Source organism: Melanotaenia boesemani, chromosome 18, assembly GCF_017639745.1.
Source record: "Melanotaenia boesemani isolate fMelBoe1 chromosome 18, fMelBoe1.pri, whole genome shotgun sequence".
In the NCBI taxonomy this organism is placed as follows: Eukaryota; Metazoa; Chordata; class Actinopteri; order Atheriniformes; family Melanotaeniidae; genus Melanotaenia; species Melanotaenia boesemani.
In genome coordinates, this window is record NC_055699.1 from 6,902,037 (window position 1) to 6,917,880 (window position 15,844).

At 39.8% G+C, this 15,844-nt stretch overlaps 2 protein-coding genes across 4 annotated transcripts in view; one reads left to right on the top strand and one right to left on the bottom strand.

Moving 5' to 3' along the window:
- The first annotated feature begins 238 nt into the window (after positions 1–238).
- On the top strand, positions 239–13,009 carry irf9 (interferon regulatory factor 9). Of its 2 annotated transcripts, none has more exons than XM_041968277.1 (10): positions 239–319; positions 754–829; positions 4,003–4,125; positions 4,217–4,397; positions 7,557–7,687; positions 7,993–8,077; positions 9,182–9,241; positions 9,342–9,731; positions 10,069–10,184; positions 11,146–13,009. In XM_041968277.1, the coding sequence occupies exons 2-10, from the start codon at positions 773–775 to the stop codon at positions 11,314–11,316; spliced, it is 1,314 nt and encodes a 437-aa protein (XP_041824211.1). In that variant the 5' UTR covers positions 239–319; positions 754–772; the 3' UTR covers positions 11,317–13,009. The 2 variants fall into 2 exon arrangements, with proteins under 2 accessions (XP_041824211.1, XP_041824212.1); XM_041968278.1 differs by having other exon boundaries at positions 7,996–8,077.
- emc9 (ER membrane protein complex subunit 9) overlaps positions 12,808–15,844 on the bottom strand; it is a 22,347-nt gene continuing 19,310 nt past the window's right edge. For both annotated transcript variants that reach the window (XM_041968279.1, XM_041968280.1), the window contains exon 6: positions 12,808–13,321. In XM_041968279.1, the coding sequence (XP_041824213.1) occupies positions 13,141–13,321 (181 nt within the window). In that variant the 3' untranslated portion in view covers positions 12,808–13,140. The remainder of the gene's footprint in view (positions 13,322–15,844) is intronic.

Consider the following 15,844-nt stretch of genomic DNA (forward strand, 5'->3'; position numbering starts at 1 on the left):
CTTTTAAATGAGTTGAAATAACATGAATCTGTTGAACATGAAAGTAAATAAAGTGAGTTACAGTTACAGAATTAAAACAATCAGTATTATACTAATAAAATTAGTCGTTTAGCTGCTATATATTCATTGGTAATATTGATTTCACAATATCATCCATATGTGTCATTTGTCGCCCCCTGGTGGCCACACGCGTCTGCTTTCTGTAAAGTCACGTGATTTCTGGGAAAGGGTAGTCTCTGCTGAGTGGAGCGTCGACGGACTGAGGCAGTTCACTCATTCTCGCGCATACCGCAGACACAACGGAGGAAACAAAACTGTGGTAAACGAAACTTAAATCTACTTCCTTAATTTAACACGAAAGCGCCTTTTTAAATTTATATTTAAATATAGCAGGCTGCAGGGGACATTTGCTAAAGATATTTTTGTTTTTCTAGTTGTCAAACTAGACATGGTTTGAAAATTTCCAGATTTTATTGACCAGCAGTTTCAATTTATTCTAACAGTTCTGCCTGACCTGAAAACTGTCCACGCGGTTGTTAAATAGTTTTTTTATAAGACATCAAATCGACTTTTAATTGTAATTTTAGTCTGAATTAATATAGTAGTGATGTATTTGTTATTTGTAATGCGTGTGGACAAAATGTGTTTTGACAGTTTTAGGGGCGGGACGTGTTGCAAAATGTATTTTTAATGGTTGCTTCCCCCCCATCCGTTTGTTTATGTGTGTGCCATCGTGTGTTATGGTGTTTTCAGCTTTTTAAAAGAAGGAGCCATGGCAGCAGGGAGAATGCGGTCTACACGCAGACTTCGGTCCTGGATTGTCGAGCAGGTGTGTGTGCGTGTGTGTAAGAAAGAGAGTGGGAGAAGGAAGGAGGGTGTGGAGTGAGGCAAAACCAAAAGGAGGGGGGGACGAAAGGGAAAGAGCCTCATAATCTTTGCAGGCTTGTTTTCTGCATAGCAAAGATATGATAACATCAGTTTGTATCCTTACAGTAAAGCGTTCGCATAAACTTACTGGCCACTTTTATCGGGTCCACCTGGACTCCCTTTTGCATTCAGAAATGCTTTAAATCTTCATTGCATAGATTCAACAAGGTGGTGTTTGAAACATTTCTCAGAGGTTTTAGTCCATATTAACACGATAGCATCATGCAGTTGCTGCAGATCTTTTGGTTGCACATCCATGAAGAATCTCCCATTCAACCACACTGTTACATGTGTTACAATGAACACATGTAAATGTTGTTTACTCATTTGCTTGAGATCTGGTGACAGTGGAGGCCACTGGAGTACAGTGACATGTTAAAGAAACAGGCTGAAGATCATTTGAGCTTTGTGACATGGCTATCGCGTCAAATTTTTGTCAAAACCAGGGAGAGCAAAATAAACATGCTCGCGCGCAGATTACACTACCATCGCGCAGAAATTCATTTACCGAGAGGACAAAGGATCCTCTCGCGTGACAGACGACTAACTCCCGCTCAGTTGGCTCAGTTGGTATAGCGGGTCATCTAATAATTGGAAGGGTGGTGGTTAGAATCCTGCTTCATCCCATTCTGTTGGTGGGTCCTTGGACTTTGAGCAGGTCAGAGATGCTGTTGGCACAGATTGGATGCCAAGTTTCCATGGCTATACATGTAGCTCAAATGGGGTGTGAATGAATAATTGATTCACAGTGCTTTGGGCACCTTGAAAAGTGCTATAGAAATCTGATCCATTATTATTATTTTATCATCTCCAGCCAGTCTGCCCATTCTCCTCTGACCTCTGCTCAGTGAATATTTTCTTTTTTTTAGACCATTCTCTGTAAATCCTAGAGATTGTGTTTCTGAGATACTCAGACCAGTTAATGTGATACCAACAACCATGCCACATTCAAAGTAATTTTAGTCCTCTTCTCCATTATGATAATCATTTGAATTTCACTAAGTTGTCTTGACCGTGTCTACAGGCCTAAATGGATTTAGTTGCTGCCATGTGATTGGCTGATTAGAGATCTTTGTTACCAAGTAATTGAACAGGTGAACCTAATAAAGTGGCCAGCAGGTAAACATAGTGATGATGCTTAAATCAGTAAATGATTAAACAAACTTTATAATTCTGCAAGGACAATGTATTTGCATCTTTCCAACATAAGTGTTTGGAAACAAGAAGAGCATTGACAAACCCCAACTGTTTGCAAACTAGACCAGTGATATCCTGACACCAGTTTGCTGGGCTTCAGGCTGGAATTCAGACCTGGGCCAGCTGTATGGAGTACTCTGCACATGAGCCGGGTGCTAACCATGTCAGTTTAGTGTTATAAACATCCTTGTTTTAATAGTAATTTTTAGCTTTAATATGCAGCAATCTCTCCTACAAGTTGTTTTGTCTGCATCACTGATATTTTTCCCACGGATCTTCTCCAGAATAGCCTCCAGGTGCAGCTCAAACAGTCGGGTAAAGTAAGTTTGACAGAGGCTGCTGTCATTTTCTGACAATGATCCTCCTCGTTTGTAATGCTTCACCAAAACAGAGGCAGCTTAATCATTTTTTCTAGAGCCACATTTTAAAAGCATCTCTTCATTTCTTGGACAGCTTTGGTGTTTCTGTGAGTCACACCTCCAATTTCCATCGAGTGCGTGTGTGCCATGTTCCCGGTGCGTCTCGGTTTCGTTCCGACCTCCTCGGCGGGACAGTTCACACTGGGAGTGTGTCAGGTGCGGAGCGCCTGCAAGTGCAGCTGCCTAGCTGGATCTGCGAGATCACAAAATCACAGGAGAACTGGAGAATCTTGTGATTGAACCTTGTGAATCTTTTGATTCCATGATGGAAAAAAAAACAAACAAAAAACACTGAGCCAGCAAATCCACCCATTATCTTTATCTATACCGCTTCGTCCATGAAGGGTCGCGGGGAAGCTGGAGCCTAACTCAGCATTTAGCAGGTGAGAGGCAGGGTACACCCTGGACAGGTCACCAGTCTATCGCAGGGCCAACACAGAGAGACAAACAACTGTTCACGCTCACTCTAACTACTAGGAAGAATTTAGAGTGACCAGTTAACCTAAAATCCATGTCTTTGGACGGTGGGAGGAAGCCGGAGTATCCGGAGAGAACCCACGTGTAGAGAACATGCAAACTCCACACAGAAAGGCCACTGTTCGAACCTCCCCCCCAGCCGAGGCTCGAACCAGTGACCTTCTTGCTGTGAGACCGTGGTGCTAACCACCACACCTTTTGTTTTGAAAATTACCAGAAGCTCTTACACTGCTCCTGTGGCTGATTTCCTGTCTGGCCCTATCTGAACTGCTGACTGCTGAACGTCATGTGTTCTAGACGCGTGCCTCGTGACTCGGCACATATGTTTATGCCGTGATGAGGCGCTTCTGGGATGCGACACACACCGCATGACCCAGTGTGGACCAAACTAATGACTAAAACAGCTGCAGAGGAAATTGGCCTTTAGCCATCGCTGACTTTGTGGTGGAGACCAGCCAGTGGTTTCACTATCATTCAACTTTTCTTCTTCATTTGGATCAGACAGTGTGAAAAACTCTTAAATAGGAAGGGAAAGCAGATTACACCCACATATGAGCAAATTCCTCAGTATTACACATTTTACAACTGATTCCATTTTTATTGTCAATTTCTGTGATTCTGTCTGTATTTTCCGCATCACAACTTGCCTGTCGTCTGTGTTTGTTTCCTTGTAATCTGGGAAAGAGGGAAATGGGCATCTCAAGCCCATCTTAATATAATTTTAACACAACATAAACTATATTGCGATAATCAATATTGTCTAATCATTTATCACGCATATCAGATATAATAATAAGATATCACCCAGCTTTAATGGGTTCTTTAGTGGTTCTTTGGCTATGGAACCAGCACTGAAATGGTACCAGACCAGCATCATTAACTGGTTGAGAAGGAGTAGTAGTCACCTACTGTAGTCTGAGAGGCAAAACAAAGGGCATAAAAAGCCTTTGGTTAAATAAACTAATGCATTTGGCTTTCTCAGGTCAGCAGTGGGAAATACCCGGGTGTGGTTTGGGATGACGAGGCCAAAACCATGTTCCGCATCCCCTGGAAACATGCAGGGAAACAGGACTTCCGCAAGGACGAGGACGCCGCAATCTTCAAGGTTATGATGTTTTCCAATGCATCCTTGGGTGCTCTGCACGTCAAAGCAGTGTCAGATTTGAGTGCTGTAACAAAACTTCTGTCATCTCCAGGCGTGGGCGGAGTTCAAGGGGAAGTTGACAGACGGAGGACAAGACAGCCCAGCCGCCTGGAAGACCCGCCTTCGCTGCGCTCTCAACAAAAGTCCAGAGTTCAAGGAAGTGATGGACCGAGCCCAGCTGGACATTTCCGAGCCATACAAAGTCTACCGGCTCGTCCCCATCAGTGAGCAAGGTATGTGTGACTTCTACTGCTGTGGCTGACTGTCATTAAAGAAAAAGTCTGCTTCATTCAAATATATGATGTTGATGTTCTGTGATAATCAAATTTAAAAACATAATGAAACCATAAGAGTAATTATTTTGCAGTAATAGCTACATTTTGAGGAAAAGCTACAGATCATGTGAGTAATCATTAGATAGCAAATGCTGCAGAGTTACTTTCTGTTTGTAAAACCAGGGAGGAATTCTGAAGTACGAGCTAAGCTAACAGCTCCTCAGAAAAGACATAGCAGTGGAGTTCATTTTCTCCAACAAAAACTATTTCAACCTTAAAAGATTGAAAGTGGTACACTGAAAGAAATCTGAATTTTGCTGCTTGGAGCATCCATGTGAACGTGAATGGAGAAGTATGGGTGAATATAGATGCAATGAGGTCAGACATCAAGAACACACAGATGGAGACTATTAATGGAGGTGGAGATTGAAGTAGTTGGTGCAGAGTCAACATGTGTCATAGTCAGACCGATATGAATGGAAACAACAGCTGGAAGCTTCAAGTTTCTGACCTCAAAATACCATGCTTAGGATTTTTTGATACCACACCGACATTAATTTTGGGGCCGTCGTTGCAGTGCTCGGTCCCCGGGCTGAGAAACCTCACCTCACATCTTTATGTTCAAGCCGTGTCACACTCCAGCAACTGCATATCAACACACTGGCCATTTAGTACCTGCACCATGGCTGAAGATTCCCAAGAGGACACTACCAGTAATATAATTGAAAGTGCTTATTTAATATTGTTAGCTGACATCAATCAATAATTCTGCCATAATCTTAAAGATCAGCCAGTCTACCACATTTACATAGTGGTCAGATATTTACATGGCAGTTTAACCACCAAATACAACCACAAAATAATGCTGATTCAGTAACAGGTTCAACATTTAATTAGTTAAATTTGATTGTGGATTTTAATCTCAGCTAAACATCAGCACTTGTCTGTTCTGTTGCTGATTTCGATGACAAATTGCCGTTCACCCCTCACCCACTAGGGGATGGCTCCAAAACAGAATCAATCCCCATAGACTCCCATGTTAAAAAGACCAACTTCACAACAGAAATAAACACGTATAAAACCTGGTACAAAACTCCATTTCAGGATTAATAGGCCAAGTTTACCTTTATGACAACTTTGTGGGGGGTGAATTTTTTTCTAACTCATCCGCTGGATGTTATTTAATCTTGAAATTTGGCATAATTAGGGGCGTGTCCTTTTGATTGACATGTATCCAATATCCGCGGCTGGCTAACGGTGCGCCCTAGCTTTAGCCCACCTACCTTCATTAGCCGGTTAGCTTACGTTAGATCCGAGTTGGCTCAGTTAGCTCGTAGCTACAGGCAGCTCGGAGTTTGATAGATGTCAGTCATCCACCCCCACGCTCATAGCCCCCCTCTCAGCTCCGCCACTTTGCCCAGTTTTGGGTTTTCTGGTAACGACGGCAGGCGTGACGCTGCCAAGATGGCGATTGTAGGAACCGCCCAACGAGCTTTTGCTCTTCAGAAACCTACGGGTGACGTCACGGAGGCTCCGTCCATCTTTTTTATACAGTCTATGGATCTAACACAAATTAAAACATACATTAGTCTAGACTTTTAAATTAGAGAGTCTTCAATCAATAAAAAATGTCTTTGAGTTTGTCAGTGACTCCTGTCAGTTTTCCATATTACTTGCTTCTTTTCAAGTTTTAAAAGGGCATCTGGACTGATTCCTAAGAATTAGAATGGACTGGTTGACTGAGGATCTACACCAACATATTGTTACTAATTCACTTTCTGTGCAGCATTCATGAACTAAAAAGCAACCAGATAGCTTTCTCATGTGCACAAGCAACATCACTTTAAATTCCTTTATTCTTAATTGCAAACAGCTTTGTTTTTCATTACTTTTTCACACCTCTCCATTCATACTATACAAGAAGTGCCAGGTGATTGGTGTGCAGATGAAGCATCAAATGATGCCGAAAATACCCACAATTCTGAGCCTGAGGAGGAAAACCTTAGTTAATGAAAAAACAGAAAAAAGGATGATTACTACTGTCGTAGGAACCGGTATGTTTAAGACGAGCTTTAAGTTTTGTCAAGCCAGCTAACGCTAATAAAGCCTGGATACGTCTGTTTTGTCATAGCTGAAGCATTAAAAGCTTTAACATAAGTAGTTGGTATGTCTCAGAGCAGAGTTGCACACACAAACACACACATTCTCACATAGCTTCCCTTTGTTTGTAGTTTTTCTTTCTTTATTTGATTAATGGGAGGGACATGAAACTGGGCCCAGACTCCACCTGTAAGCAGGCTCTCTTACGTCAGACAGATTAACTCTTACACACTCAGCGTATATCTGTTTAGATCTGTATTTAGTGCAGTCATAAATTCTGTTGTCATTGCTCTGAAGTTTCACAGCAGTTTTTTACATTTATCATCTTGGTAAATTAGGTATTTGCAGGTAATTTTAAGCTTCTGATTCAGAATATTTAATTGATGATTCTAACTTTTGAAAATACTAAGATGGTAATCCGAATTCTTTTTTTTGAACAGTTTATATAAGTTAATTTGTATTTAATTGTGCTCTTTCTTAATTTTGGTTGTGTCTTCCTTTTATGCACCTGTGGGAAAAATAAAACTTTAAAATAGTTTACTGCTCCAGCTCATTGTTATTTCTCAAAATCACCCATTTACACACTTGCATTAAACGATGAAAGGGTATATAGATGACACAAAACTAGTGTTTTAAAAGCTACTATCAAGAGTACTTCTCAGCATATTCCAAGGAAGCCAAAATACAAGTCTGCCCAAAGTTGACTGATGTTTTTCTAATTTTAATTACATATTTTAAAAGCAGCAGTGGTTTTCAGTTAAGCTGACTTTGTTATATTAACACTGCTGAATAGTGTTACTGTGGAATTAGGGTAGTTGCTCATTTCTGACTGAAATGATTAAAATAAGAAAAAGAAAGAAAAAAAAACAAGTGACATCCATCTGCTCAGCTGTGGCCTAAAAGGTTCAGTCATGGTCAGTTTATGGAGTTGGACAAGTTTGTCCTGCATTGTAAATATTAGTGTTTTTATTGACATTGCTGCCGATGAAAAGACTAATACTCTTTTAATTTTTTTAGGTTTGGTGATGCCTGAAAAGAAGAGCAGAGAAAAATGCAGCAGGAAGCAGAAAAGGAGGAGCAGCGAGTCCGGGAGCGAAGACGTCCGCCAGGTCAAACAGATAAAGACTGAAGAAGTCACGTCTCAGCTGGTGAGTCGATTCAAGTCCAGCTCTTTTCTTTTCTTTTTTCTTTCAAGTAAATTGAAGATTTTTCCATTGAAGCTTGTTAAACTCAGTCCAAGAGTCAAGCGTTTGACTAAATCAAGCTAATTTAATTTTTACTGTGAGATTGAATATTATTTTTGATTCTGTCTTTTGCTGCTCTTTTAATTTTAAGCTAAATTTCACAGATCCGTAGAGAGGGTTAGACACTTGCCATTGACTTAATATTTAATATAATCAGGGAGCCTGAGCTACATCTCTTCAGGAATAAAATCATCTATTTCTCCAATCAGCAGCGAATGGATGAGATATTGCTGCAGAGTGACAGCCCTGTGCAGCTAGATGGACCCACCCAATGCACCATCGTACAGACAGACGGTCAGTTTAACTGCATTTGTTCATCTGATCAGCAGTTAGATCTTTTTTTTATTTTGGCTTGATGTGTAGTTTCTGTAGCCTAGTCTAACAAAACAAATTTGAAAATGTCACAAAAGGAAATGTCAGTCAGATACATTTCCATTGATGAGTCTGAGGCAAGTAAACTGCTGCGTAATGTCCCGTTGGTGGTGGTGGTGGTACAGGCAAAAACATCAAAAACAGCCTCATGCAAAAGACTTTTTTATTGTTTGTTTTTTGCATGGTATTATTTTTTTCCTATTCTTTTAAATGAAAATTCTAAGTGGTAATAGAAACACAGCTGATGTCTTCCTCCAGGCATTAATGTAACCCCAAGAAACACGTATTTCTTAGTTTAAATTACATATGTAGATGAAAATACTCCAGCAACTGCATATCAACACACTGGCCATTTAGTACGAGCACCATGGCTGAAGATTCCCAAGAGGACACTACCAGTAATATAACTGAAAGTGTTTATTTATTTATGCCTTTAAATCACTCAAATGCAAATACTTACTTCAGTCTTAATAATAAGTGTGGGATTTGAAAATGTTAATTAACTCTACTTCCCTGTTCTTTGTTGCATGTACTTTAGTTCATCTTGTACTTTTTTTTTGTTATATTTTTTGTGGGGTTTTTTTCTTCTAATGTCTAGATTTGAAACTAGAAGGATGAAATATAAATTGTGACATTATCAGCTTTCCAAACATGGGAAAGGTTTAAGCACTAAACATTTTACATAATAGTTAAAAATCATGAGGAGAAAATACTGAGCATTTTGCTCTTTCTGAATTATATCAACTTTTAGTAAAGGTATTCCTTAGGAATCTAGGTTTTAATGCATATTGTTGGTCTTAGTTGTTTTTGGTAAGAGGAAGTAATGTAGACTAAGCACAAGTAGTTATAGCAATACATACGTAAATAGAAAGGCTCCAGGTTATTTTGGTTTCCAGGATAGCCTTGTTTCATCACCTGTTTTCATAACAGCTAAACAAGCTCCTAGATAACTAAATACACCTGTGACATTATTTCATAACAGCGAACTAATCTGTAACATTTTCTGCCTCACTTTGTTTACTGCAGCAGTGAATGAGATCAGGTTGGATGTGCGGATCGAGGAGAGTGTGCCTGCTCCTGCAGCAGGTAATAAACATTTATAGCTGACCAGGTTGATACAGTCAGTGAACTAAAATACTTCAGAAGCTTAATTTTCTACTAAACTTCTCTGTTTCTGTCACTACAGTTCAGGACTCCTTCAATGTGATAATTCACTATTTAGGACAGGAAGTCCTAAGGCGTCAGATCCAGGGCACCGATGTCCGCATTACATACCTTTCTTCTTCTCCAATCCCTCCGACACCTGCCGCCCTAAACAGAAGATTTCCACGCATTCCACTGCCGGAGCCGCCCTCCATGCTGCCTGCTGGCCCGGAGCTGCAAGCCCTTTTCACCCTGCTGCCTTTCATGGAGAAAGGACTGGTACTGACCTCCACACCACAAGGAGTTTATGGCAAGAGGTTCTGCCAGGGCCGGATCTTCTGGACAGGTCCACACACAAACACACCGGGCCTGCATAGGATGGAGAGGAACACTGAACCAGTTCTGCTCTTCAGTAAAGATGTCTTCAAGCAACGTGAGTCAGTGACAGTGTTGATGAAAAAGTTGTACAGAACTTTATGACAAACTATAGTAACCATAAGTGCCGCCCCCTGCTGGCTACTTGAGAGAATGGAAGTTTACAGTTGTTTATTTTTTACAATTTTTCTTGGCTTTTACAGCCCCCCCAAACAAAGACAAAACTAAAGAGGTTACAAGATTATCATGTTTAAGAAGCACATGTCCATATTCAAAACCTAACCTATCAATGGAAAAAGTTTTTCATGTCATTTTTATCCTGGTTTTATGAACTTCTCCTAGATTTAAATTTCCCATCATTGTGTATTTATCTCACTTCGTCCCCGTTTTTTCAGATCTGGACCACTTTCGTTCAAACGGCGGCGAGCCTCCTCAGTGCGGTTTCACTCTGTGTTTCGGAGAGGAGCTGAACAACATGGATGACCCATCCAGGAAACTGATTATTGCTCAGGTAAAGGAACTTTATATTACCAGAATTACTTACCACTTATGTTTAAATTAATCCCATTCACTTATGCTAAACCATGTTCTCTTAAACCAATTTTCAACCCTGATTTTTTTTTCCTCACATCTGTATGTTGTGACCTTGTAGCCAAAAGCGCTCTGATTTCAGGATTCTTGGGTTGTCTTTAGTAGGGATGTTTTCCCCTCCGATACAGATTCCGATACCTGGGGTTTAGGTATCTGTCATACCGATACCAGCGTTATTTTATTAAGAGGTCTATAAATTCTATTTCATTCTTCAGCTTCATGTGACAGTGACATGGATCTGATTGACATGAGACTGATAAATTTTTGCTATTGCTAGCGCGTCTAATAACAGTACTTTGGGTTAAATATTAAATGAACCACAAACCGCTAGTTTCCTCTTTCTTAGATAAAATAATAAAAAAGCGCAACACGAAAGAGAGAAGCCGATCAGCTGATCACCGACAGCCGGAACAACAGGAGAGAAGAGGAGGAGGAGACATATTAGTACAGAAATGCAGGAAACATTTTTTCCTTTTCTTTTTTTTTTTCTTTAAATGAAAGAGTACGAGTGTTGAAAGCTTTCACTGGAAAAAGTGTGCGGGATGAGAGAGCAGTAATTCCAGTTTAAAAATTAACACAATTAATTACATAAATTAGTTCCTGCTATTTTATTTTTGACAGCCTTAATATTTATTTATATGATTCATGTTTTATTAACACGAAATCCATGATGGCCACAGAACAGTTTTAATTATTGCATAAATAAACTCAGATCAAAGAATTTCTATTAAAAACTATCTTGAAATTGGACGAATGATCTACCTAATAAATGTTGCTGAAAAACTGCAAAGATACTCCTAAAAAGACAAGAAGCCTCAATACACAAGGTCTCAACTAAATAAGTAATAATTTTAAAAAAAGCCTTTACTTTCCTTTTGCAGATTACTCTACCGTGGGCAGAACAGCAGGTCCAGAGCGCTGTGTCTATCTTTGAATCCATCTCAGTCCTCCAGTCGCTGGCCAGCCAGTCTCCGCTGGGAGAAATCACCCTGAATCTGGTCCCAGTACCTCCTTTGACTGCCTCCGAGAACATCTCCAGAGGAGCCATCTGAGCACTTTTCACTTAGGTTTCATCCAAAAAAAAAGAGACATCCCCTTTTTAAATCATTCTCGTATGAGCAAAAAGCGTCAAAGTGATACAAAAACATGTCTGTCAGTTATCGCTAAAGCTAAATCCAGAAAATATTCCTTCTTGTACCAGATCAGGTGACTTATTCTACTTGTTTTGGTTGCACCTTAAGTATCAGTGTACTGGAAACACTACAAGCAAACCAACACTGAAGTTTCATGAGTACAGAAGTGTCATATCAACTCTGGAGTCCAGTGAAAGGCTCCCAAAAACCTGATGGCAGAAAAGTGTTTCTGCTGCTTCCTGTTATTATTTTAATGAATTCTTTTCATTGAGGTGCTCACAAAGAACTTGTCACTTTTAACCCTGACGGGCTGGACCGTGACGGGCTGGACCGTGCTGTTGTAAGCAAGTGTTATGCAATTATGTTGATACTGAAGTTCTTCATCTACTTTTATACATAAAAACTCAAAACTTCCAGTAGATCAGAGTCAGTACTAGTTTAATGTACACATCTCTGTTATTGTATCACTCATCCAATTCAATTTCACTGCAAATGTAACCTTTTTTGCACACATATAAATGTAGGTTATAGATTGTCTTTTAATAAATTTTTAATAAATAATAAAAATACACTGTTGATGAGACTGATAAAAGACTGAACCACTGCAGCTTTGAATCAGAGTTTCTTTAGAAACAGTACAAATCCCTCTTTAGTTATTAAATCATGACATTTAGAGCACTTAGATCATGAGAAAACCACCCGTCTACATTTGCCACTTGACATCAGATTCCTGTTTTTAGTGTTCGATCAGAGGATTTCAGATGCAGTTGCTCCACTCTTATTAGATGTGTTAAAAGCCTGTTGCTCAACTGTCAGACTGGTGATGTTTTGCAAGTGGCAAACAAAAGAATTTAATCCAAAAATATATTACATATCTATATTATGTACAGAGAACTGAAACTGAGTATTTGTCTCTGTGAAGACCAGATGTACAAATTATTGGCAGGTTCTGTAAATGCTGAGAGTACATTTGCAAGTATTCATTACATATGCACACACCAAATACTTTAACTGGTGTTTTAATGTAATAAAATGCAGCAGATTGGCAACTACAAAAACAAACTAGTATAACAGTGTATTTAAATGGAGTTCTCTGTGGTTATTAGGAGACTAAATGAACAAGCAGAATGTCTTTGTAAATGTTGAATTCAAGAAATATGTTAACATCTCAGTTTAGACCCGTTTTTACATTTAGAAGCAGCAACTTTAAGATTAAATGAGGTTTAATATTAGTCATAATTTAAATTTCTCCTTTAAGTTCATCTACTTACAGAATAGATGTCAACATTGTGAGCAGAACAGATGTCTAAGCAACTCATTTAGTCAATCTTTTGTTAGCTTGTTCTCCCCAGTTTGTGATGTATGCAAATCTAAACAATATGACCAGAAATAAGGACAAGAGAACTGCAGTGGTGTGAAATGTGATTTTAAGGTGGATTAATCGTTTAAAATCAGCAGGGTGTTGAGCTGAACTGCAAGGCACACTCAAGTATAGGGAGAGGGTGAAAGACTACAGAGATCTACCAAGATGTAAATATTTAGGTATTTATGCATGTTTGTATTTGTTCAGTCTAGACACAGAAGTTAAAATAAACATCTTCTTGAACTTTGAGTGTGAGGTTGTGTATTATTTAATAATAATAATAACAAAAAAAAAAATCACATTTGTACAGGATGATGATGAAGCCGGGTGAGAACATAAATAATTCAGGGTTCAAGTACTAACTGATGCTATTTCTCAGTCTAGATGTTCCCGTTGGCAGGTGAGGACAGCTCTGCTATCTTGGTGTTAAGTTTCTGATTGGTCCAGTCTTTTGTAATGTCATCCAAGTGGCTGTCAAAATCCACCAAGAGCACGTGATCTCCCGAGTCCAGCATCTGGCCGGCTATCGCCCGGGTCTCCTCCCACTGTCTCAGCATTATCCTGAACAGGAAGGCAAAAACCATGTGAACCAGTGCTGTGTAGAGGAATGGAGATCATTTTAATTTCTTTTCAATGCAACACAATGAAATCCAAAACACATTCTATCACTCTTTAAAAGAAAAAAAAAAATTCTCGTGCATCCTTTCCAAACCTTGCTTTTTCAGTCTTTCTGATTGTACTGTCATTACCTTTATCATTTAGCATGCTAACTAAGACCTGTAGAGTCTGAGATGTAGATCTTGGTGTCATATTAAGATGAGCCTACTCCTGGGAACATTGCCCACTGTCTTGAATATTTTATACTGACAGATTGATGAACAGCTACTCTTAAAATTATTGCTGATGTCTTTCCTCCTTGGCATTGTGCGACCACACACCCGAATGCTCCAGAACAGCATACTGCCATAACTTTGGCTTTTATAGATGTGCTCACACTGCTTGAAGCTGGATTTATACTCAGGCGGCGTCTGCATACGGTAGGGTCCGCTCAAACGGGTGCACGTCAAGCTTCCATGGACCTACATGGAGCATACGCAGCTTACGTATGCTTATGCAGACTTTATCGAGTAGAAATTCAGATTTACTAACTATAAATTAATTAATGCAGTCGCAGCATCTGGGTGATGCTTCTACTGTGTATTCCTGTGGAATTAGTCAGGTTAAACTTGTTTGTTTAAACACTGCTTCTACATTTTTACTCCGTTTATGTCAACTAGGCTTTCCACCGATCGGATCGGCTTGATCGGATCGGCCGATATTTCAAAATTTTTTCCTATTTTTTGATCGGTCCTAAAGTCTTCATTCACCGATCCGATCAATGACGTCATTGGAATTTGAAAAAAAAAAAGAAATTAATGTCACTACTTTCAATGAGTTGTAGCTTTGTGCGTTTATGTTTTGAATTCCGTCACTTTGTACTGTACAATAAAGTTTTTGAATTCAGAGTAGGCCTGCTCTGCTTCTATTCCACGTCTTGGCACGCGGTGTTGGTTGCACATTAAGTCAAAAAACATGTCAGCAGTATGGAATTTTTTCACCGTGAACCAGAGCGATATAACAACAGCTGTCTGCAACCTGTGTAAAGCTTTAGTACATCGTGGAGGAAACTCTGCTAAAAGTTTTAACACGACTAATTTGATCCGGCACTTAGAAAAAGAGCACAAGGAGGAGCATGCTGACTTCCAAAGACGGAGTGCAGAGAAGGTAAAAGAGACACCCAGGCGGCTACATCAGACAACTTTGGACCGTGTCCAGCCGTACAACCGCAACAGCGAGAAGGCAAAGGGGGGAACCAGAAAGTTGATGGAGTTTATTGTGCTGGCCGACCTGCCATTTAATATTGTTGAGAACCCCGCATTTCAGCGCTTGTTGGCATACTTTGATCCGCGCTATGTTCTCCCAGGGCACTCGTACTGTGGCGATACCGGTCTTAACGAGCTGCACCAGGTTGTTCACTCTCACGTCGAGGGCCTTCTGAGAGAACACAGTCCCTCGATTAGTCTGACCACTGATATTTGGTCATCAGATGTGAGCCCCATGTCTCTGCTTAGTTTAACTGCCCAGTGGATTGACCCAGATTTCAAACTCCGCGCTGCAGTGCTACACGCCCAGGAATTCCGTGGCTCTCACACTGCTGCGGCGCTGGTAAAGAAATACAACAACATGCTCCAGGCGTGACAGATTCCGAGAGAGAGGGTTCATGTCGTACTGCGAGACAATGACTGCGGTCAAGCCAGCCGCCTCTCGTTTTAGCGTAGTCAAGCCAGCCGCTCCTACATTTTCAGTGCGCACCTACCGTCAGTTTACGGTAAATGCAAGCGTACTGCTGCAAGGAAATTATTTCCGGTTCACAAAATAAAAGCACGAATTTAAATGTGTATTATCAAGTGATGTTTTAAGAAACTGATTCACGTTAACTGTAAACTATCGGGGTATACTGCTAACATTTACACTAAATAAATACCTTGGAATGTATGGAGTTGAAAACAGTTTTTTCTATCTATCTATCTATCTATCTATCTATCTATCTATCTATCTATCTATCTGTCTGTCTGTCTGTCTGTCTGTCTGTCTGTCTGTCTGTGCTAATAAACATATACTGAGGCCTTAAAGCAAATACTAAGTGGTGTATGTTGACCATCCTTGATAGCACTATCATTCTAGACTACTTTGGGGTCAATAGGTCACATGACCTCAAAGCTATTGAGCGAAAATGCTCATATTTACACTTTAAAAATCATTTAAAATATATTAAGACCTTAAAGAAAATACTAAGCGGTGTATGTTGACCATCCTTGATAGCACTATCATTCTAGACTACTTTGGGGTCAATAGGTCACATGACCTGGGAGCTATTGAGCCGAAAATGCTCATATTTCCACTTTAAAAATCATTTAAAATATATTAAGACCTTAAAGCAAATACTAAGTGGTGTATGTTGACCATCCTTGATAGCACTATCATTCTAGACTACTTTGGGGTCAATAGGTCACATGACCTCAAAGCTATTGAGCAAAAATGCTA